Genomic DNA, 22,461 nt, shown 5'->3' on the forward strand with positions numbered 1-22,461 from the left:
TAGTCAGTTAATTTGTAATCTGTAAAATGACTTTCAGTTTCTACTGGTGGATTTCACAGTAAGTATAGATCAAGTAAGTTGATCAATTGTCACACTTATTTTTACGGTAATGATGCATTCTAGTTTTAATTGGTTGAGGCGAAAACTTCAGCGATTATTATGGTAGAAAATGGAAACGATAACACAGTCATGTGTTTATATTTGACTTATGACTCTCATAATGCTCTTGTCAAGTTCTGAGGCTAACATAGTTAAAGTGTATCTGAACTGATACTGGCATTTTTGATGTTAAATTATTGTATAGCTACGCACTGATGCAGAGATGTGTTGTTACTTGTCAGTAGTGATGAGCTGATGAAGCTTCATGAAGCAGTGTCATGATTTTTAGAGGCCAGTAGGTGGCGCCATCAGTTTAAAAATTATGCGATGTTTCATTATAAGTGTCTGCCTAGAGAGGGCCATCTAGTGGACTCCGCAAGTAATGACACTGCTTCATGAAGCTTCCTCAGACCACCACTAGCACAGTTGTGTGGTACAAGTTGGACATTAGGCCAAACACACAACAATGACGACAGTGTAACAATTGTCTCCGGTGCTGAGGGCCAGTTGTGTTTCGATCAGAGAGCGAAGGTGTGTGTGTTTTCTGCTGGGATGACTCTTGGTTCTCTCTTGTCTTTAGATACCAGCCTGTTGATATCTTTCAACCAACCAATCATGTATTGCCAGCCTCATTCGGGGATTCTGATTGGCACATTGTCACAGGCAACTCTCTTACCACCACCAATGAGTCCCCACGTAGAAAACCCTCACAGCATGAGCTGGAGAAACAGAGAATGCCAGGTGACTATTTCTCTTCTTCTCTTCTTGTGACTGACTCGGGCGTCCGTGCCTTTTTTCTTGTGTCTATCCCCATCACTCCTCCTCCCCTCCCCCTTTTTCTTTCTTCCTCTCTCTTTTTTTTTTTTTTTTTTGGTTTTCCTCGCTCTCCTTTCTTGCAGAGCATGACCTCCTGAGACAAGAGTTGAACAACCGCTTCCTGGTTCAGAGTTCGGAGCGGGGCCGGGGGCCGCCCGCCTCGCAGCTGGCCCCCGTTTCGCTCCTGAGGGCTGAGTTTCACCAACATCAGCACATGCATCAGCACCAACACACCCACCAGCACACCTTCACGCCCTTCCCCGCCAGTCTGCCCCCGGCTGCCATCCTCACCCCGCCCACCGCACCCCCCATGGTGCGTACCCAAGCCAGAAATGTGAGGATAAGTAAAATAAAACAGATCCCGTAACCTCCCACCTACGTGTCACCTCTTCCCAAATCTCTTTATCTCGATGGATTTCCCATGCGCCCCAAATTTAAGACCTCATTTATTCAGGGTCACCTTCCTTAGCCGTTTTGTTAGCTGTTTTTATTCGCTCAGTTTTTGCTCTCAGTTTCCTAAACCCTTTTTTCATGTCTTTTTGTCAAAGAAGCTAATTTTAAAAATGATATATTTAGGTGCTGTACGGAAATTCTCGTGATCTGACCTTTTTTCAACGGCCATGTCTGTGGACATTGTGCTCTATGATGAGGTTGCTAGTTGCAGATAAATTATCCCAATTAAGGCGACATTATTAACCTTTCATTCTTTAAAGGCATCATCAGGTCTCAGATGCATCTGGATAAATAAACAAAAACATATCACCAGCAATAAATATTTGTTTTGTTACTGATGCAAAAAGAAGAGAAAAAAGGGAGCAAAACTGAAAATTAACTAAAAGGAAATGTCTTTTTTTCACAGAAATCCCTAGTTTGTATTCATTTGCTGAAGAGCGTGACCGAAATACATTATATCACCAAATAATTCCCTTAAATGTCGAAGGATGTGCTTTGGGACAAACACTCTGAACTCACACGGCATTTCCTGTGTAACTGGTTAACACGGGTTAAAATTGATTAGTGTCATTGCCCCAAATAATTAACACATCAAGTCACGGGTGACTAAGTGAAAAACACGCTGAAGAAGGAACGTGTCTTGTGCTGATATCGACAGCTGTGGTTGCAGTAAAAAAGTTTTTCATAAAGCTAACAGTAACTGAAACATCTTCCCAAGTCAACACTCCCATAATTCTTTAATGTTAGATACGTATGTTTACTTGGGATTGTTGCATTATATCTATCAATGTGAGAGTAAAAACAGTGTAAGTAATCTATTCTAGTCTTATAAAGATGTTTGATAGCTATTATATGTAAGACTATTGAGTTTCAACTAACCTGAATGGTTGGTATACCTTTTGTTTTCAGTGTAAGTTGTCAAGCATTGTATTTACTGTAGCACACTAGCAACTACTGTAACATATTTATTTCAAATTAACAGGTTTTATCCTCTAATAAAACCATTAAAAATATCAGTTAAGTTAAATAGTACTATTTGTCTTGAAAAGTAACTGATTAATATCCACATTATTCATATTATATCATGTACACAATGTTTGACATAAGAATAGTCTTTTCTTCATGCCAACTTAAAAAACAAAATGTAATATATGTTCAAATCTCTGTTTGTATTTGTAAATGTATTCTATGAAGTACAATTCAACGACAATAACCACTCTCACTTCCCAGACTAACCGCAATGTTTTCTTTCAGCCACCATCTTTTCCTGGGTCAACTTTTGGGGCATCCATGGCAGCATGTGCATATGGATGTGTTTAAATCATGTTTTTTTTAAAAGAGAAAGTTCAAACTGTCTCACAGTGTGTGTGTGTGTGTGTGTGTGTGTGTGTGTGTGTGTGTGTGTGTGTGTGTGTGTGTGTGTGTGTGTGTGTGTGTGTGTGTGTGTGTGTGTTGCCTTCCATGTCTGCGAGCACTCAGCACAGCGGCAAACAAAACCCCAAAAACGTGCAGTCTGTCACCGAAGATGAAAGTCGGAATGACATCAGGGCCGGAGCTTTTCGATAATGTTTCTAATAGTTCCTAATTGCCAACTGCCATCACGTTTCATTCATCATCTCAAATATGCGGCAGCCAGGCTCCATTTGTAGCTTTTGGCATTAGTCTAATAGATCTAATCCATCTTGTCATGACCTCTGATTAAGAGCTTGTGGTCCCATTAAGGGTCTGCTCCAAGATTATCCTCATCCTGTACATTAGAAATCAAAGCTCTGGAATTTATGGCGCTGTCTCGGGATAAGTGCACTGCATTTTTTTTTTTTGTGGCTCTATCTGCTGTGCTGGTTGTTCACGGTGTGGAGGGGATTACGCACCGCGCACACTTTGAAGATGAAAGAGGTGATTTTGTTTAATACTGCGATTACTGTGGGGCACCTGATGTTCATCTTGTGTTCTTTCCACCCAGACTGCCATTATGGACTGTGTTTTGTTACAACTGTCATCATTCATGTCCCTCTCCTCCTTCCTCTTGTCTTCCTCTACAATGTTTTCCTCGATGCTTGCTTAGAGAATCAGACGTAATGATAATGTTGTTTTCACTGTCTTGTCATGACTGAAATAACCAACTATGTACCAGCTCTCGGCTAATGGTTGCACTTAATGGAGGAGCGTGGATTCAAAAATCTTAATTGTTGCGGGATGACGTATTAAAGTTTAACCGTAACGAGCTGTAAACTGTGACAGGCGTCGTAAATTACAAGGACAAGATTTGCTTTTATCTCTTTACGAGGTCGTAAAGTGGCAATAATCCCAATCCCGGCATTTAACTCAAACTGGCCGAGGAGCTGTTTAATGAGCTCGGAAGCAGACCCGGCACTTCCTCCCCCTCGGACGCCTGTCTTTGATTTAGGTCCTATTATCGCCCGCTAACACCAACGAGCCACTTCTTTGGTGCACAGATGTGAAAGTTTAGCGCCGGAATAGCACGTGTCCTCGCCAGAAGGCCAAGTGCTCCGGAGACCTCACAGAAACCAGCATTCATACCCCGACACACGTGCCAAGAGAGAGCTGTGAAAACACTCGCAAAAAGTACTTGCAAATGGTTTGTGTATTTGCAGGAGAGGTGTTGGTTACTGTCACTTGTAATTAACTGGCTTAAAATAGAGAGTCGGGATTGGCCCGGCACACACAGTTCCCCCTTTCACATGAAGGTCAACATTGGCCTGCTCGGCGTGCAGCAAAACAGGTCGAGTGAGACTCCTGTATGTCGGACACTTTTCATGTTGACCTGAATTGGCCTCTCACCACATCATCTGAAGATTTGTCTTCTGACAAGATGAGATCGAGACCAGTTTAACGCCACCTTGTTCTGCTACAACAATTTAAACACACATTCAGATGAAAGCATTCTTATGTGAAGGTCAAACGTTCCTAATGTTATTTTCTTCTTTCTAGTCTCTCGATTCTTGGCACAGTGAAATTGGCTAAAGGGACATATTATGGCACATTTTTAGCACAATAATGATTTATTTATTTACTTCAAGCTTGTATTAAATTAAATAATTAAACAAGTGTTGCCTTTAATGTGAAATCCCGATTATTGTTCCTTTACAAGCAACAGTGTGTTGCGTAAAATAGTCGAAACTCTTATTTGTGAACTGGTTCACACATGAATTTAGGCTGTAAACAAACAGTCATAAACGAAAAGACACCAGGATCGTCTGGCGCTCGCTTGGCACAGGAGAGACATGGATTGGATTTAAATATTAATCTGACCTCTGGGCGTCTGACACGGCTCCACCACCACGCTGTTGCTCAAAAGCCAAGGCTAGCAAAAGCAATTAGATTCACATTTCCACATATTTTCCAGCGACTGAAAACAACTGGTCTCCCTTTCATAATGGTTTAATTCCAAAGCCAGGCCTCTGCTACGCCCTCCTCCTGTACGCATGGAAAACTGTGCAGCCTGTCTTCATACGGCCTGACTAAAGCCATGACGGGTGTTGGCCAGACGTTTTCCTTCAGGGATCATTAGTCGGCTGAGAAAGCTCTGAAGCTGGATGTCTTGTTTTGGTGGATGTAAAAATGATTGTTATTACACTGGAGGGCAACTGCTGAGTCACGTCTGATTTCTTTGACTCTTTTTGTCTCTTTCAGTTCGACAAATACACGCCTAAGCTGGACAATCCGTTCATCAGACACCATTCGAACGTGAGTTGCTCCTCAAATTCAAATGAGACGTTTGCATTCGGCAAATGGGAATATTTGACGTATTTGAATGTTGCCATGAGATCGTTTGTTGTGGCTTTTGTACATCTATATATACATATATCTGTGTCTGTGCGCTTGTATGCATTTCTGTAGGATTTTTTTTTTAAGATTGTCTGTCTCCCGTCCTTCCTTCCCCAGTTCTTCCCCTCCTACCCCCCCACCATGCCAGGCATGCCCCCGCTGCTCCCACACTCAGGACCCTTCAGCTCGCTGCAAGGAGCCTTCCAGCCCAAGGTCAGCCCCTGATCCCTACCTTCACCCTCAAAAGCACATTTTTATAAACTCAAATGACTTTAGATCCAATTCTACATGGGTCAGCAACAACTTATCTTAAATATCAAATGTGTTTCTTGAGAACAGATGTTTGAAGATGGAGTTCAGATATCAAGTAGCTTTGTAACTTCCAGCTACTAGCAAGTTCAAGTTAAACTCTTGTAAATTGGTGTCAGAAGTAGGATGGCTCGCCTTGATGCTTACCCTATAGACTATAAGCCTCTGTTATAGTTACATGTTTAGTTTAGGTTTTAGATTTTTTTTTACAATGTGTGCTTGTACTGTGATTTGTCAATAATGATAACAAATAAGTTATACTTATAGTTCAAATGTACTTGTTTTTTTTTTACTTATTTTTTAGAATAAACTAATATAGATGTATAGATGTATTTATGTTAACCTATTTAAACTGTCAAACTAAAGAGAAAAACAACTTTACAGGTCACATGTACATAAAAACATATCATAGGGCTGCACAATTTGGGCCGTAATTATAATTACGATTATACAAGAAAGCTTAATAATGTATATTGCATACGATTTGTACACAGCCTTAACTGAAAAAATTAAAATAAAATCCTGTTTATGTTTACACGGGTTTTCGAACTAAATATTTACCTTTTTAGTACAGTGCACATTTTTCTTGCAACTATATGTCAAATAAAAACATTCCGAAATTATTTGTATGATCAAATAAAAAACTATTGAATAATCAAAAAGTAAAACTTGAACCACATCTCTATTTGCTTCATGCCTTGTTTCTCCGGATATATGTCTTACCGCTGCATTTTCCTTCTGCTACTTACTTGCTATTTTTGGCAAGTTTTGGCTGACTACTGATTCAACCAGTGCTTAGAATGGAATAGAATGCAGCGAAGCCACAATCTTACAATGTAATTACCCTCGAAAGATCAGCATTGTTTAATCTTTGAGGTCAAATATCTTGGTTAAAGTAATTGTGCAGCCGTAATTCATCGTCATAAAAAAACTCATATTTGTCATGACTACAAAACAAATCAGTATTCACAAAAAATACACAATTTATGATGAATTTTAAACCCATTTACTTCAATTGCACCATAAAACATCTTGATGGAAACTGTTCTGAAAATATCCCCCCTTATGTCCTGTAGTGTTACGTCAATATTTCTATGTGCAAATTGATGTCTGTTTTCAGCACAAACATACGAGAAGTATTGATACACGGTGCAAATGTGGTAAAACAGTTTAGGTAGAAATCAATAGATGTTAAAGCAGAACTTCATGCACGTGAAGCCGAGCGAGGCGGCGTCAGGGGAGCCGACCAACATCTGTCTGTGCTCGACAAGAAGCATCAGCAGGGGTTAGGAGGGGTGTGAGTGTGTCTGGCAGATGCCCAGCGGCTGTGACCCGGTGTAAGCCACCAATCAAAGTTTGCCTAAATCCTCTGGCCCTATTCCCAGTGGGCTTCATCACGGAGGGGCCCTTTTGTGGAAGTCCCCTCCATATGCTGGAAGGAACACTCTAAAGCTCCTACTAAGTATTCGTGGAGAGGAGTTGGTGTTGTATGTGTGAGGGACGGGGGGGCTGATGGGTGGTCTGGGGACTCGAGGTCACACCGTGGGATCGTCCTCTCCCTGATCTAGAGACGGATAAAAAGCTTGATCCGGCCACTGTGGCTCTCCACACGTGGAAAAGTGGATTATAGAGATCAGAGTTAAGTCAGTGTGACACCTGCAGTATCTCTGACGTCAGCCATGAAGGCTCGTGATCATCATCGGGCTCTGCACGGGTCTTCTAATGGGTTCAGCTGCCTCTCTTCAGGAGAGCATAACATCATGACCACCTGTCTAATAATGTGGGGCCACTTTTGGGACCCAGGATTGTGTCTGCTACTTTGATTTCATAGTGATGTATTTCATTTAATTTGTCATTCATGCAATGTGCAAAAACCTTTAGATTTATTTGTATATATATATATTTGTCAATTCATTCATTCATTGACACTTATTATTGATAAGATCTGCGCTTGTTCCAAGTTAATATTCAAGGTTTTTAAGAAAGTAGATGTAGCATAATGGTTCTGAGCACTACTTTAGCATTTAGCTACATGAGTCTAGCTATTCATTCCTCTGATATGGCAGCCTTCTAAGTAACCCACTTTATTTAAATGATAGCATGATAGCATTACTTTAAAAACCTTAATCTACACTAAATCATAATTTGTAGTATTGATGGTAAAGTAAAATGATCGCAAAATAGCGGTGAACTGCTTCACTGCTTCATGGCAATGTTAGCAAGCAGCCCCATCAGTACTTTACTTAGGTTATGCTTTATTTAGATGGATAAGCACAGATGTAGGATTATATTTGTAAAAAACACATTTGTTGATCCTACTTTTAGTCTACATTAGCAGCTGCTAATATTTCAAATTAAATATGCACAGTGAGGAAGAATGTATTAGCTCTGTAGCTAGTTAGCGTTAGCAGTAGGATAATTAGTATAAGTTATTTTGTTTGGATCAATTATTACTTCAAAATCTTGTACTTTGCTCGTTTATTTTAGCTATATTACAACTTAGCTACTTCAAATAATTCTCACTCAAATAGAAGCGTATACTGAGACTTTGGTTCACAGTTAAATGAAACGTTATCTCTGTGTCTCCATCACAGGCGTCCAATCCTATCGATGTGGCAGCTCGTCCTGGAGCAGTACCTCACACCCTCCTGCAGAAGGATCCACGGGTGAGTCTTGAGAGCTCTTATTTATATACTACATACTTCCTAAAGCTATGTGAATAGAGTTAAAAGAGTACTATGACATAATAATGCTCATTCTGTTTTCTCACAGATAACTGATCCGTTCAGGACATCAGTCAGGGTGAGTTGTTCTTTAAATAAAGTTTACTCTGGCCAGGCAACAAAGTCCAAACTTATCCTTAACTGATCAATGGGAATGCAACGTTGCAGGCTTGTGGGCTGCATTAAAGGTTTAGCTTTGAGGTGTTCCATTCAGCGCTAGAGTCCCATAATCCCTTTTTGCCTGCTTGCAAACGATCTAGTGTTCCCACTTTGTAGTTTGGCCAGAAGACCTTTTCACCACTCCATTTAGATGCCGGCTGGCTAACTTTCGGTGTCTTTCTAAATTTTTAGAAACCCGGCAAGTGGTGCGCAGTGCATGTCCAGATCGCATGGCAGATCTACCACCACCAGCAGAAAATGAAGGTGCGTGAGATGAGAAACTTCTGTTCAAATTAGAAACGTTGGTTTTGGATGAACACTCCTCCCCCTCCCCTATGACGCTCTAGAAGGAAAACTATTCATGTCTATTTGGAAGAAAAAATCTCAAATAAAACACAGCTAAATATCTCGGCGACAAATCTGTCTCTATAGGATTTAAAGCGTGTTTTATCTGCGTATTTTAACATTGCTAAAGATTTTAATGATCCAATATATGAAATATAATATATACATTTTAAACATGCATGCACTACTTATAAAAAAAGTACCATTATATTTAAAGTCATAATGGTTTATCAAATCTCTCTCCTGGACAGAATCCTTGGAGAGTCATTGTTTGGGAATAAATGTGGAATTACATTTGTTCAAAAGTACAATCACTTTTACTATTATGTTAAAAATTCCATAGTACACTCTGGTTAAACCAGAGCATAGTGTTTTATAGAGTAAAAGTTACTTCATTAACATCAAGTATTTGCGCTGGGGCAGAATATTATAGATCTGAATGTTGAATTTAAACATGAATTAAATGCAAAATGTCTGCATATAAAACATTTAAGAAGGTATTATTTCATAAAACAATATCTTGTAAGTAAGTAAGTAATAGTTATTTGTAAAGTGTCTTTCTAGACCAGTGTCAAAAAGCGCTTTAACAATCAAAAACAATACACATTTAAAAATATATACTTTAAAAGGCCAAGACAAAGCTGTGAAATAGTTAAAGTGATACAAATAACACATAAAACTAGACAAAAAAAGGCAGATTTCAGATCTAGACCACACTAAACATTAAACTTATAGAAATAAAATTTGGATCAAAGACGTGCAGGAAATAAAACATAGATTACATTACTGTTATATGTTATTACTGCTGTCCAGTCTCAACCAACAAATAGCAGAAGAGGGTCTATGACGAGGGTGTCAAACTGGTCCAGTAAAGGGCCGAGACGGTGCAGGTTTTTGTTCCAACTAGTCAGGCAAACATGAGTTAACGAATCAGGTGTTGACTCTAACAAGCAGCACCTGACTGACAATCAACTGACTACTGTCTTCAGACACCTGATTGGTTCAACTATATGTGCTTGACCTGTTGGATACAAAACCTGCACCGTCCCGTCCTTTTTCTGGACCAGCTCAACAACTGTGGTCTATCTTCAAAACTGTCAAATTTGTCCTTGTCCATCTTCTGTCTGATTTATGTCTTCCATCCTAAACTGCTTTTTTTGTTTGTTTTTTATTCATTCTGATTTAAAATATAGATAGATTGACTATATAAATACCTTGGAGATCTCCTTCGGGAAATTGGGTAAATGTATATCGAACATACATGGTAAAAAAAAAATATTATATTTTATTTAATATATAAATAAACCATTTGGCCAATGTATGAGGCATGAGCTTTCTCTACAGTGTCCTGGGTGCTGATTGGCTTAGAAAACTCTCCAACCATCTCTGCATCTACAACATTCCTTGTTCCCTTAGCATCCATGTGTGATCAGTGATCATATATTACATTTTATTTTTTTATTATATATGAAATATATTATATTCATTGATTCATTTTCTACAACTGAGTGGAGAGGACAATGTTATAAGAGTTATTATTTATACAGTGCAGTAATAACTGTAATAAGAATATGACTTTAGTGACATAATAGTGCATCTTAGACGAAGTGAATGATGCCAAATCCTTGAGCTTTGTTTGTGATCACGTGACTCATCTGGTCTCTGTTGTCTGGACTGTGTTGAATGTAGAGAAGCCACTGTACAGAATGGGATGAGTTGATGTCACTGAGCCTTCTGATGTGTATTAAATATGTTTCTGATGTCGTGCTGCATTAGCTCACTTGGCAAATGTTGCTCGCCCCGTGCTGTCGGCTCTTTGTGGATCCGCTCACATCAAGGATTTGGACTCCCTAATCATATTACACATGTTTGTTATAAAACAGTTGGACAGATTTTACAGACACTAAGCCTTTGTTGAAGCATCGGTCACTCTTCCTCTGATCTTGGACTCAGCCAGGCTGACCATAAATCCCTCTCCTGGACGCGCTTGGTTCCCACTGACCTAATTCTTCCCGTCTTTCTCTCTCTCTGGTGTGCGCCCCCTCCCTCACACAGCAAATGCAGCTGGATCCTCACAAACTGGACATGAACGGGAAGCTGGACCTGTTCAGTCGACCCCCAGCTCCGGGAGTCTTTCCTGGGTTCCCGTACCCCCATGACCTGGCACGACCTCTCTTCTCATCCACAGGTCAGTGAGACCTTCTGGCAGGGGGGGGGGGTGAACTCCACCCCCTCACCATGACGGATCAATTAAACCCTTCCATTTGCATCTTCCCATGAAATGAATATTTATAAGTCTGTTGCACTTAGAATGCTCTAATAGCGGGATTTTATTTCTCCCTCTCCTCTGCGCTGATGTTCACTTAATTATAGTGCTTTGGTAGCAAACGTTTAGCTGTGAAGGGACGGATCTATGAATATGAATGACTCTCTGTGAGGTAATTGACTGATTTGCCCTGCGTTGGAGGGCAACAGCGAGGCAAACAGCCTTTGACTGGTAATTATGCGATTGGTGTGCGAGCGCCACTCCTGTGATTCCGTCTTTCATTAACACGTCGTGGAGAACGTGCCACTGCTGCCGTGTTTGGGAAACGAGTGTAAGGCCGACGCGCAGCGAGGGACTGACCTCGCGGTGCAGCTGTAGCATTTAGAGCCGCAGCACCAGCTGATCGCTCGCTAGCTCACCATCGCCAGTTACAGACAACGATCGGTTGACACACATAATTGAAGGTGACTCGCACAGATATATACCATTATAGTTTACAAACAGGTGGAGAGTTTTAGTGCACAGTGAACAACCAGGTAGCTCCAAAACTATTTTGAGCAGAAGCTGGAGAGGAGGTGGGCTGTGAATTACTGTAAAGCAAAATTAACTGATTTAGATTTCAGTTGAGCAGCTCTACTCCTCTGGCAACAAAAAGTACAAAAAAAATAAAATATTAAATTAAATATACAAATTAAATAAATGAAATATGATGAAAAGATTTGCCACATAAACATCTGTAAATACAAAAAAAAACTGCTTTAATAAAAAAAAAGGGGTAAAAACATAAAAATTAAGGAATCTAAAAAATGTGTAAATAAATAAGTCGAGGAAAACGAAAGTGCAATTCAGACAAAACATACTTAAGTAAGTTTATCATTTTAAATCTAAGCCACAAGAATTTGCTTTCGGAGCAGAAAACATGGCTTTGATAAAAAATGAGCCACTTACTTACATACTAAGAAAATATAATAAAATTTGATCAGCTTTTAAAATATTAGCCACAGAAAAAAATAAGAATACAAAAAGATCTGCTTTGATTTAACATTTATCACATAAGATTAAAGAATTAAAAGATAAAATATGCTTTGATTAAAAAAATGGCCACAGAAATGTAAGAATAAAAAAAAATGAAGTCTAGGAAAGCATAAGTGCAATAAAGACAAAGTGGAATTTCTCAGTTTAAGTATAAATAAAGGCCACCAAAAATCCTCTCAATATTCAATAATTTTCTACCTATTTCTCAGGATCGGGTCATCCTACTCCTTCTCCCTACGGCCCCTCGCCTCACCCTGGCGGTTTCCTGCCTCCTAGCCATTTGGCAGGTAAGTGTAAGTAACCACTTTTTTTTACATCTTCTTATTTTCTTTTTTTCTTTCTCTGTCCACACCTATATAAAAATAATTGAGGTTCGGGTCTGTAGTTTTTCATGTAGGACACACTCTTTGTGTCTTATGAAATCACAACAGCGTGATTCACCGCCTTAAATATAACCATGTGTGGGATCAGTGAGAAGTCAGCACCTGCTTCAACGCTCTTCAGAAACAACAACAATGAAGAATCATGTTCTGCTCGCAGCACGTTATCAATTCAATTAGGAAAACAATACACTTGCAACATATTATAGTATTATGTTACCTTTTCTGTGCCATGTTATTGAGCTTCCGTCTCGCATGAGTGGAAGTGAAGGAGCAGCCCTTCGTAATTAAATCAAACTTGAAGACACCTCATAATTAGGAGCAAATTAAAGATTATTGTATTGATGATGAAAACAGTTGCTCTGATTACTGAACTAGCACAAGATCAGTGTAAGGTTTGCAGTCGACGATGGCATCCAGATGCATAACTATCATGGACACCAATATGAGTATATTATTCTTTTATAAATGTGCTCTCATTGAAATGTGTTCTTTGTCACATATCTGTGTGCTTGTTTGTTTTACTGACCAACATCCTCCTGGGCGGATGATGTTCTTGTGCTGCAGAGGTTTCTTACAGTCTGAAACTTGGATATGCCGTCTAATAGGGGAAATACCCAAATCCCTAATCTGTAGAAAGAACTCATTTCTTTCGTTCCTGTTTTGTTCCTGAAACGAAATTGGGCTCCAATTATCAGTGGACCTCATCAGGCCAGTTAAGTCCCTGTGGTTTGTTTAGCCTAATTAATACAGTTCCCAATTCCCCGGCCTGCAAATGTTCTGCTTAGCTCCACGATCGCGAGCTCGTATTCCCATGAAGCCGTGTGGTTTTACAAGCACAAGCAGGGTCAGACACACTCTCGTTAGTGGCGGTGAAGCTTGGAGGCTTGGCTACTGCTGGATTAAGTGCCACTGAGCTAGGATGGCAGTGCCGGACAAAAACACAGCTCGCTTGTAAGAGAAAAGCCGAGTGGAAAAGGGTTGGTGTGGTGGTGAGCACCGCCAGCCAGCCCTCCCCCTTTGCTAATCCCTGTTTGGCATTTTGCAGATCCTTTCAGTCGCTCCAGTTCCTTTGGCGGCCTCGGCAACCTTTCAAGCAGTGCCTTCGGAGGATTAGGCAACCCCTCGCTTGGTAAGCGCTGGCCCCTGCTCCACCTCCAACGCTCCCCCCATCAATCTGGCCTCTGTGTCCAGTAGCATGACAGAGCAAGACAAGCAGTAGACCACAGGGAGTGCCGGGAGGGCTGAAAAAATTAAAACACTTAGCTCTAGTTTCTGTGTCAAAGTGGCCCAAACCCAGGGAGGCCCAGTGAAGCAGCACAACACAACCACCCGCACCCTCTTCTGGTTCTCACTCCAGCCACCAACCATGTCCGAAACTGCCTGGATTTAATCTGGAAGCACTACAAAGTACTGCCAACAGGCCCTCTTAGATCCGCTGTTTGGTGGCAATTCAACTTTTAATTATTTGAGGAGTCCCTTCTGCTCTGCCACAGAGAGCTGTGGTCTGTTCCCGCTGCATCCTCTCCTGCTCCGCCTGTCTTTCTCTAGCTTCTGTGCCAAATCAGTCACCCTTTTGTGAATTGATTGGAGTAGACGAGCCATGGAATGCCGAGGTCTTCTTTGGCTTTTCACAGCTTTCAACTCCAGAGGGCAAATGAGCCTTCCATGTCCATCCGGTGCAGAAAGAGGACAGAAGGGCAGATGAAGAAAAAAAAAGTCCTTTAGCCCAAAAGCAAATAAGTATTTTTCTTTGTTGGGGGGAGCTACTGACCTTATACTCTTTTATGCAGCTTCAGTGAATGAACCTTCAGGGACAAAAGCAGCTTTTGTTGTTGTTGTAATTGTCCTCCGGATGATTTTGTGTGGAATTACCTAACAGCAGATCCTGTTTCAACTTCCTTTCCAGGGTCCAACAGTGTCTTCGGTGCCAAAGAAGGTCCGGGAGGACTGCCCCCGTTCGGCAGCCCTCACCACGACACCTGGAACAGACTAAGACGCACTCCGCCATCATTCCCGACACCACCACAGTGGCCCAAGAGTATCGACACTGAAAGGAGCAGCTCGGCCAATAGCAATGAGCGGGAGCGAGAGAGGGAACGTGAACGCGAGAGAGAAAGAGAAAGGGAGAAAAGAGATTCATCCATTGGAAAGGAGGAGAGGGACAAAGACAGGTAACTTTGATTCATGCTTGGAATTATGCTTCACAGTCGAGTGAGGCCAGGGACAGACTAACCCATCCCATTGGATCATCTGACATTTTCTTTTGTGTCTCCTCAGGGATTCCGTGGACCGTAACCGTCACTCCAACCGCTCATCTCCAGCCTCAGCACCAGTCAGCTACCAGATCAGCAATCTGATTCGCTCAAATAGCCAAAACTCGAGCGACTCGGGTCGACATCACACTGGAAGTGTGGATCGTTTGCGTGAGCTCGAGAAGGATCCTCTCGAGCGCCACAGAGACTCCTCCATTTTGTCAGATATTAAAGTAAAGGAGAGCCGCTCGCCCAGCAAGGAGCTGCTGGAAAGACGATCCTCCGAAGACTCTATTAAAAGTGTTCAGCGCTCTCCATCGCCATACTCTAAGAACTTGATCAATGAGCAAAGCATAAAGATGGCGGGCGGGCCTCCACCCACACTGAAAGACAGTGAGAGGAAAGAGCCTCCTGAGCTACTTCACAAGGTGAAAAATGACATGAAGATCAAGGAGGAGAGAAAGGAGGAGCAGGAAGTGATGGTGGTTAGTTCCGAGCCAGGCCCACAACCACAAATCCAAGCACATCCTGGCCCACTTTCTCAACCCGGAAACCCTCACCACCACCATCCGCCTTTATCACAGCAGCCTCCTCTTCCCTCACCACGTGGGAATGAAATACCCGGTCCTGGTCTCCATGGTGTCCCCATGGGCCACTCACTGCCTCTCTCCATGAGTGCCATGCCCCAGATGGGAAGCCTAAATGTACTTGATCGAGCTCGCATGGCTCCCTTCATGGGCGTCAGTCCTCTAGCTGGAAGGGATCGTCTTCCTCATCCGGCTTTTACTTGGGATCCGCTGCGTGAGGCGTACCGCAATCTGGACCTTCAGAGACGCATGGACTTTCAGCTCAGGGCTGAGCAAGGACACCGCTTCCCGAGTGTGTACGAGCAGGAGCGAGCGTACAGGGAAAGGGAGGCCCATGACTACCAGCACCACGAGCACCTACTGGAGGTCCGCAGGGAGCACGAGAGGATGAGGCAGCAGGCGGAGGAGCGGGAACGGATGCATCTTCGAGAGGAGCTGGACAGAGCCCGCCTCCACCAGCTGCACCAGTCCCCGATGGAAGGGCACCTACCACACATGCCCCCTTTTATGCCCCATTTAGGTGGTATGCCCTACCCCAGACTCAGCCCGTCCACAGGGCACAACGGCCTACTTAATAGGACGCCGCCTACCGCCGCCCTCAGTGCCCCACCACCTCTTGTGCCAGCTGGCAGCGCCAGACCAGTCTCCCCTAGGAGGACTACTCCCCTTACTAACCCACAGGATGCACGGGACTACTCGCCGTCTCGTAATCCCAAAGAGGTCGAGGCACGGTAGCTGGGACCCCCGCCTCGTATGAAATCTTGTGAACAGAATGCACTGCTCTTCGCTGGAGAAGAGAACTGCTACTAACGCTGAAGGGTTTGATTGTACAAAGTGAAAAAACATTCTGCTCTTTAAGCACATGCCATTAAATTGTTTTAGAGGACTTAAGGTGGAGCAATGTCACAGAGGTGTGTATGTTTATATCTGACCTAAATATTTGATAATTATTAATATATTAACCGATCCTTTTTCAGCTTTGTGCAGAAGCAACGGTGTGCGAAAATTGTTTGTACATTAGCTTTCCTGGGTCCATGTAAAGATATGATTTCCTCTGTATTTCTCCGCTTAAGTCACACAATTGACAATATTTATCCGAATTCATTCAGAGACGAATCCATTACAGTACAGCTGTAAAGACTGGAATTTGGTTTCATCGCTCAGTACTCAAACCTCATGGTACCAGATGTCCTCATTGATGTACAATGTTATATTGTCAATTTGTTTTGAATGATTTCGCCTCCGAGATATGCAGATAGATATATATATATAAATATATATATATACTGAGGTCCTTGATCTAATGATGTAAAGTAAACTCATGTAAATAACATGTTGATATCTGCGCAGCGAACAATTGCTTTTTAACCGTTTCTAAAAAATTAAAAAATGACATAAAATTGTTCTTGGAAAATTGATGACATCATCCAATGGCGTGGAGGGAGGGTGCTGCACAGGAGCCTGGAAGGATAATCTGCAATCTATGCAACGTGGGGCAGGGCACCCTCCGGAATGAGACCCCTTAAGGAAGGGGAAGATTGAAAACATGGACTCGCTCATGTTTAAATGAGAGTGATTGCAGGATTATTACAGACTTCCAAGTCAAAAACTGGACTGGACACAGACAGACAAGATGGACACTTTGAAATGTGCAACAATAGGACTTTCTCTGTCAAACTTGTGGTTATGTGCAGTTGTTTTTCTTAGGCTCTTGTATACAAAAGAAGTAGAGTTTTAGGTGTGCAAAAAATGAAAATGAACATTCATGGTTTAAAATGTACCGAATAAAGTTTGGACCTAATGTCAAAAATGTCCCATTTTTTTTACCACAAACAAGTGCATTTACATTTACAGCATTTATTCATATGGTTGTCAATAACTACTTATGCAGGGGAGTTTGTGTTTAACTGCAGGCATTAGCAGAGTGTGTTGTGCATTACAGCAAGCAAAAGGTAAAGGAATGACTAGGAAAATGACTAAAACATGATGGTTTCAAAAAAAAGTGTAAAAGACAATCAAATAGAATCAGAAATTTAAATGTACTTTTGTGTTTTAAATCACATTGTGTATGTTTAAATGTCAAATCTGAACTGTGCCTGATTATTTGATTGATTTGGTTTAAAACTGTAATTTTAGCAGAAAATCCATTGTATGACTGTTTTTGTTTCTTTGATAAAAAGTATAATACAAATAATTATGGCAGCACGGAAACGCTTACATGATTTAGTGATAGAACATATCATTCCTACTGTAAAGAAACTTGAAAATGACATCACTTAAAAACTTGTAATGAGTTAAAGTGTTTAAGGTAATCACATAGTGACCATAAAGCTTAACCTAACCACACCATAACACTTCCAACACAGGAAAACTGTTATAAGTAAGTTACTGCGTTTGATGGATCTACTGACTCCTTCATGAAACATCTTAAGACACTTTTATTTGTTCAGGCTTTTCCTTGATTTTCTGGAACTCCTTTGTTATTCTCTGTGTTGTCTTGATATTTTTATTATATATTTTTATTGAGTATTGTTTTGATTGTTTAAACGCTTTGTGACCCTGGTCTGGAAAAGCGCTCTATAAATATAAATGACTTACTAACTTGCAATGTAATTGAAGTCGACTTTTTTGCTAGTCTGAGGTAAAAAAAGAAAAGAAAAAACCCTTCAGGATTAATATCTGATGACGGAACTTTTTTTGTGGGATTTTTTGCAGGTTACTATCATGAATAATTGTATGACTTTTAAAGACATACATTAATAATAATAAAAATGTTTAGAACACTTTGTTTCAGGTCCTCTTTCCTAATAACTAACATAATTCACCATAAAACAAAAGATAATTTCATTGCAACATCACTTTCTTGGGCACCAAAAATTGCTCAATTGATATGTGTATCTTTAAAGCAGCTGTAAGTAGTTTTGGGTACCTTAATATTTCTTGTACTAAAATAACTTGTGATGACACGTAAAACTAGTTGAATGACTCATATACCGTGAATTGAGGTCTTTTGTGTGATTTTTATTTTCACTTTAATAGTTATTGGGGATGGTGTGAACATGCTACATATCGCGCTGGCTGTGGTGGGGGGGACAAGTGCTACAGTCAGCTATTTGATGAATAATTGTAAGTTATAGTAAAAAAATATACATGCCTGAGTATACATGAGTATTGCAAGCTGCCCTTCATATTAAGAGGTGAAACCCCCTGAGGCTATGCTTACAGTAGCTTTAATAGTGTGCTCTTTACAGTATACATTTTGGCAAAATACATGGTTTGTTTCAAAAAATGTTCAACATATTGTTCTGCTTGTTCCCTGCCTATATTATAGAAGATTTTCTCTTTATTTTCTCATGCCTTGCCTTGAATTTGTCAAGAAAGTAAACCGTCTTCAATCATATATATATAAGTAAATGTTGGGCCAATATTGTGAGTGTTCATCCACACTCAGCACTTATGGTGTTCGCTCATCTGATAAAGCTATTACTTCTGAAATGTGAGGGCAAAAGATTTGGTTTCAGCCTGAGCCATCAGATCATCGCGCCATAATCTGTCATACATGGACTGCAGGCCCTTCAGCGCCGATCAATGAGATCGGGCCATGAAAATTCAGGGAGGAACTAATAGGACATTGATTTTGTATGAAAGCCGATTTCGAGTGTTTGTGTTGCAGGTAACCGGTATCGACTGGCGGCCCAGTGGCATATTGACCCACGGTCCGGACTCATTAAGAGGAGCAATGCCTGGGAGGCATGGTATCGGATGGTGGAGGAGAGGCTCGTCGTATGCCTCCTCTCCTCCCGCTCGACTCTCATCTGCTTTTCTAATGAGGCCGGAAGGCACTCTGGAGTGGACCGCGGAGAGAGACCCGAGGCGCCCCATCCTTTTATTGACAAGAGGACGGCTGTGCTCGCCGCCCGTCTAAAGGCGGCCAATTCATCCCGATAATGCCCCGACTACTCATCTCACGGCTGTGCACCATGAGACCCAGCAATTCTATCTTGTGGTATCAGCACATAATGACAGCGTGGATCAAACTGTGGCCAGGTCATTAGGGGATGTTATTGAAAATCAATAGCGTGCCTGTTTTCCACACACTCCAGCAAGGTTTTTAAGTCTCCTTGAAAAGACTGCTAACCAGGATGGGGCCGCCATATAGGGAAGACTTAAATCACTATCACTTTCAATTTAGCCTCCTGGTAATTGAGACATATTCCTCAGATAGGTAGCATCTGTCGGGTGCAGGGGTGTTTTTTAAAGGGTATGTGCCTTAAGTTCTAATCATCTAGTCAGCAACAGGTACTTTACTGCCTGGATAACTCCTATATCTATCATTTACCAAGTAAGCAAACGCACACCTCGCCTCCCTCCCCCTGCTTCAATCACTCTGTCCTATGCTCTATTCATTTTATGACCGAGTGTGGAACAGCCCTCTGGAGATGAAAAGCTCCATCAATTTCACTCATCGTCTGGCAAGGTCAATTTATTTCAGCACACAGTCCATCATCAGATGAGAATCAATTGACACATTGCCTCGCATCTCCAACCTAAGATGGGTTATTACCGTGTCTGCAATTTTCTGCACTTTTCGGTCTATTCTTCCTGTGATTTTTCTTTCATTGTTCCTCTGCCGGGGTCTGTATAACTGGAATTGAATTTCCCGTCTGATGGAAAATTGTCACCCTTACAGAATCATGTAACTGCTTGTTACAGAAAATCTGTTTTTTTTATTTTTATTTCCACACTTCTTCACTTTAATCCCAAATTATAGGATGCAGCGGTATTCGAGGTTTCGACATTGTTTTATTGTCCCTCTAATCCGCTTTGTTTATCTTTGAGAAACCTCAATGCTGGCTTTGGGATCGGATTGTCATGGTCTAAAAAAGCCCTTGGCAGAGAGCTCGCCCTGGCTTCCACCAACAGTAAAACGGGCCTAAGGGGCTTTTACGGAGCACAATGGCAGCTAATAACACAATGCCAGGCTAATAAGATGGGCGACGAATGAATGGCCTGCTCCAATCTCTTGTTCACTCTGTCCCGCTGATAAAACATGTATGAAAGTGGTTTTGCTACTGCAATGTAGCAGCTCCCTGTAGTCGCTCCCTCAGCAAGAGCTAATGCATTAGTTCCCACTTGAAGGCTGTTTTGAAATGGAGATTGGTAATGAGACGAGCAGCCCCCGCCACGATCGTATTTGGATTGCCGTGGCCTCCTCTGAGCCTGGTGATTTGGGAGACTGGGCCTGGCTCGGAGTTCATGCCCATCTCTCTGCGGGGGTTAGAAAGCCCTGACGAGAGCCATCCTAAACCACTAAACTATATCTGAACCGAGAGCTGAGGCAGCGAGTCGAGGGCTTGGCAATGGATCCCTGTCACAGCACTCTTTGTAGCTTCCAGGTTGTTTTTGACCACCTAAAAAGGCCAGCGGCATACATCCTCCCATGTTACCGTCTTTTTTTAGCTCCAAATGTCAACAGAGTGGCAGCTGACAGAAAGCAGAGCGGTCAGCAGTTTAAGTAGCTGACTTGGAAACAACTAAAAGGTGTGAATTCCAACCCTTGGTGACAAAGTGTGTGTAATGTCTTTGCACCTCTGGACCCATGACAAATATTCACATTGTATCAGATTGTTATTACGGCTGCGGAACGACACCATGTACTGCAGCCGGGGAGAGTGGATATTCTATTAATCACTCCCAGATGAAGATTATAAGACAGGGAGGGATATAAGGGAATTAAGGCAGATGGAAAAGAAGGAGGTCCAGAGCGGCCTGCAGCCAAAATAAGTTTCCACTTTGATTCAATTTTGAATTTTCCATCCTCCAGTGAAACACCACAATCCCCCACATTGACCATATTATATACACAAACCATAAAAAATGAATAACATTTATGCAGCTGGGTGCATCTGGCACTGATAGTGCTCTCTCTCAGGGACCCACAGGATGGCACTGTGCCGCCTTTCTTCCAACTGACGGGCAAGCGACGAAAGAGAAAGACGGACGGGTGTAAAAGGAGCCCCTCACATACTTAGACGGAGTTTTAAACGCGAATGGAGGCCATATATGGCGGGCGCAATTTGGCACAGCGAGCGCCCATGATTACCCGTGGAGACGTTAATCAAAAGTGGCTCAGTATTTGAAGCAGTGCTGAGAGGCACTGCCAGCTGGTGACAACATGGCTTGTGTGCACGGGCCAAGACTGAAGTTTATTTGAATATGGATCTCGCCGTGACCGTATTTCTCCAGAGCTCAGTTAGCAGAGCGTTCCCTGGCTCATCACTGGGATCGCCTCAGACCGGCTTGGCACCCGCCAAGTAGGAAGTTTTTCCAAGCCGCAGAATGAGAGTTACGATTGAGTCCATCCCCTCCGGTGGTGTGGGCAGATTCGAGTATTTGTTCAAGCTGAAGCTGGCAGCAATGCAGTCTGCAGCCCCGGGCGCCCATGTACGAGGATTTAAAATAATATTAAAATGACATGGATATTGTTTTTTCAGCCTATTTATTAGCAACACCTCCAGAAATAAATCAACTTATATTTCCTTTTCAAATAACTGTGCTACCCTGGAAATACATAGCTTAGCACAACACTGTGCTCAAAGTTCCCTGGAGCCAAGATTGGGACCACCTGCACACTTTACCAAGACCTCCATTATGAGATGTATCCAGTTCTCAACAGTGTGTTGATTCCATACGTGGACCTGGATGAAGTGTTTGGCGTCACAGCCCTGATATATTTTCTGAAAGAGGTTTAAAAAAAGGATTTATTTGTGTTGCTTGATGACCTTTGTTGGTTGCTATAGATCGGTTTAAATGTGTGAAAGATTTATTGAAACTGTGATTTAACTGACATAATGCATTACACACTTTAATTCAAGATATGAATCAATAGCTCTCTTAGTAATTTAAAAAAAAAAGACACAATTTCTCTCTGTCCAGATACAGTCCAACAAATAATTACCATTAACATTTTGATAATTATTAATTTCCCTACTTTACTATATTTCACACGTGACATTAATCTCACATCTCCGGACCTTTAATGAGGTGCATAAGTGAAGATTCTCTATAAAGCAGACTCTTCAAAAGTATATCTGCCATACTTCTTTGTACATTTTTCTGGCGGCAAACAAGCTTTGAAAGGCTGGTATCTTTTATCAGAGCAGGGGTTCCATGCACTGCGACAACAAACCCTATCTTATCTTGTTGTATTTGTTAATGTCACAGCTTAAGGGGTTTGTTCATCCA

General features: G+C 41.7%; 1 protein-coding gene across 12 annotated transcripts in view; it reads left to right on the forward strand.

The window, feature by feature from the left end:
• The window catches only part of fbrsl1 (fibrosin-like 1), a 336,829-nt gene extending 319,803 nt beyond the window's left edge, over positions 1-17,026 (forward strand). For 2 of the 12 annotated variants that reach the window (XM_087796540.1, XM_087796543.1), the window contains 11 exons: positions 999-1,249; positions 5,023-5,076; positions 5,275-5,370; positions 8,061-8,132; positions 8,239-8,268; positions 8,541-8,612; positions 10,749-10,881; positions 12,204-12,287; positions 13,423-13,506; positions 14,284-14,548; positions 14,655-17,026. In XM_087796540.1, coding sequence (XP_087652666.1) covers positions 999-1,249; positions 5,023-5,076; positions 5,275-5,370; positions 8,061-8,132; positions 8,239-8,268; positions 8,541-8,612; positions 10,749-10,881; positions 12,204-12,287; positions 13,423-13,506; positions 14,284-14,548; positions 14,655-15,951 — 2,438 coding nt within the window. In that variant the 3' untranslated portion in view covers positions 15,952-17,026. Of the gene's footprint in view, positions 1-679; positions 841-998; positions 1,250-5,022; positions 5,077-5,274; positions 5,371-8,060; positions 8,133-8,238; positions 8,269-8,540; positions 8,613-10,748; positions 10,882-12,203; positions 12,288-13,422; positions 13,507-14,283; positions 14,549-14,654 lie in introns of all 12 variants that reach the window. The other 10 variants (XM_087796542.1, XM_087796541.1, XM_087796547.1 and 7 more) reach the window with 10 other exon arrangements.
• The last annotated feature ends 5,435 nt before the right edge of the window (positions 17,027-22,461 follow it).

This window comes from Callionymus lyra, chromosome 1 (genome assembly GCF_982586985.1).
Source record: "Callionymus lyra chromosome 1, fCalLyr1.hap1.1, whole genome shotgun sequence".
Lineage (NCBI taxonomy): Eukaryota > Metazoa > Chordata > Actinopteri > Syngnathiformes > Callionymidae > Callionymus > Callionymus lyra.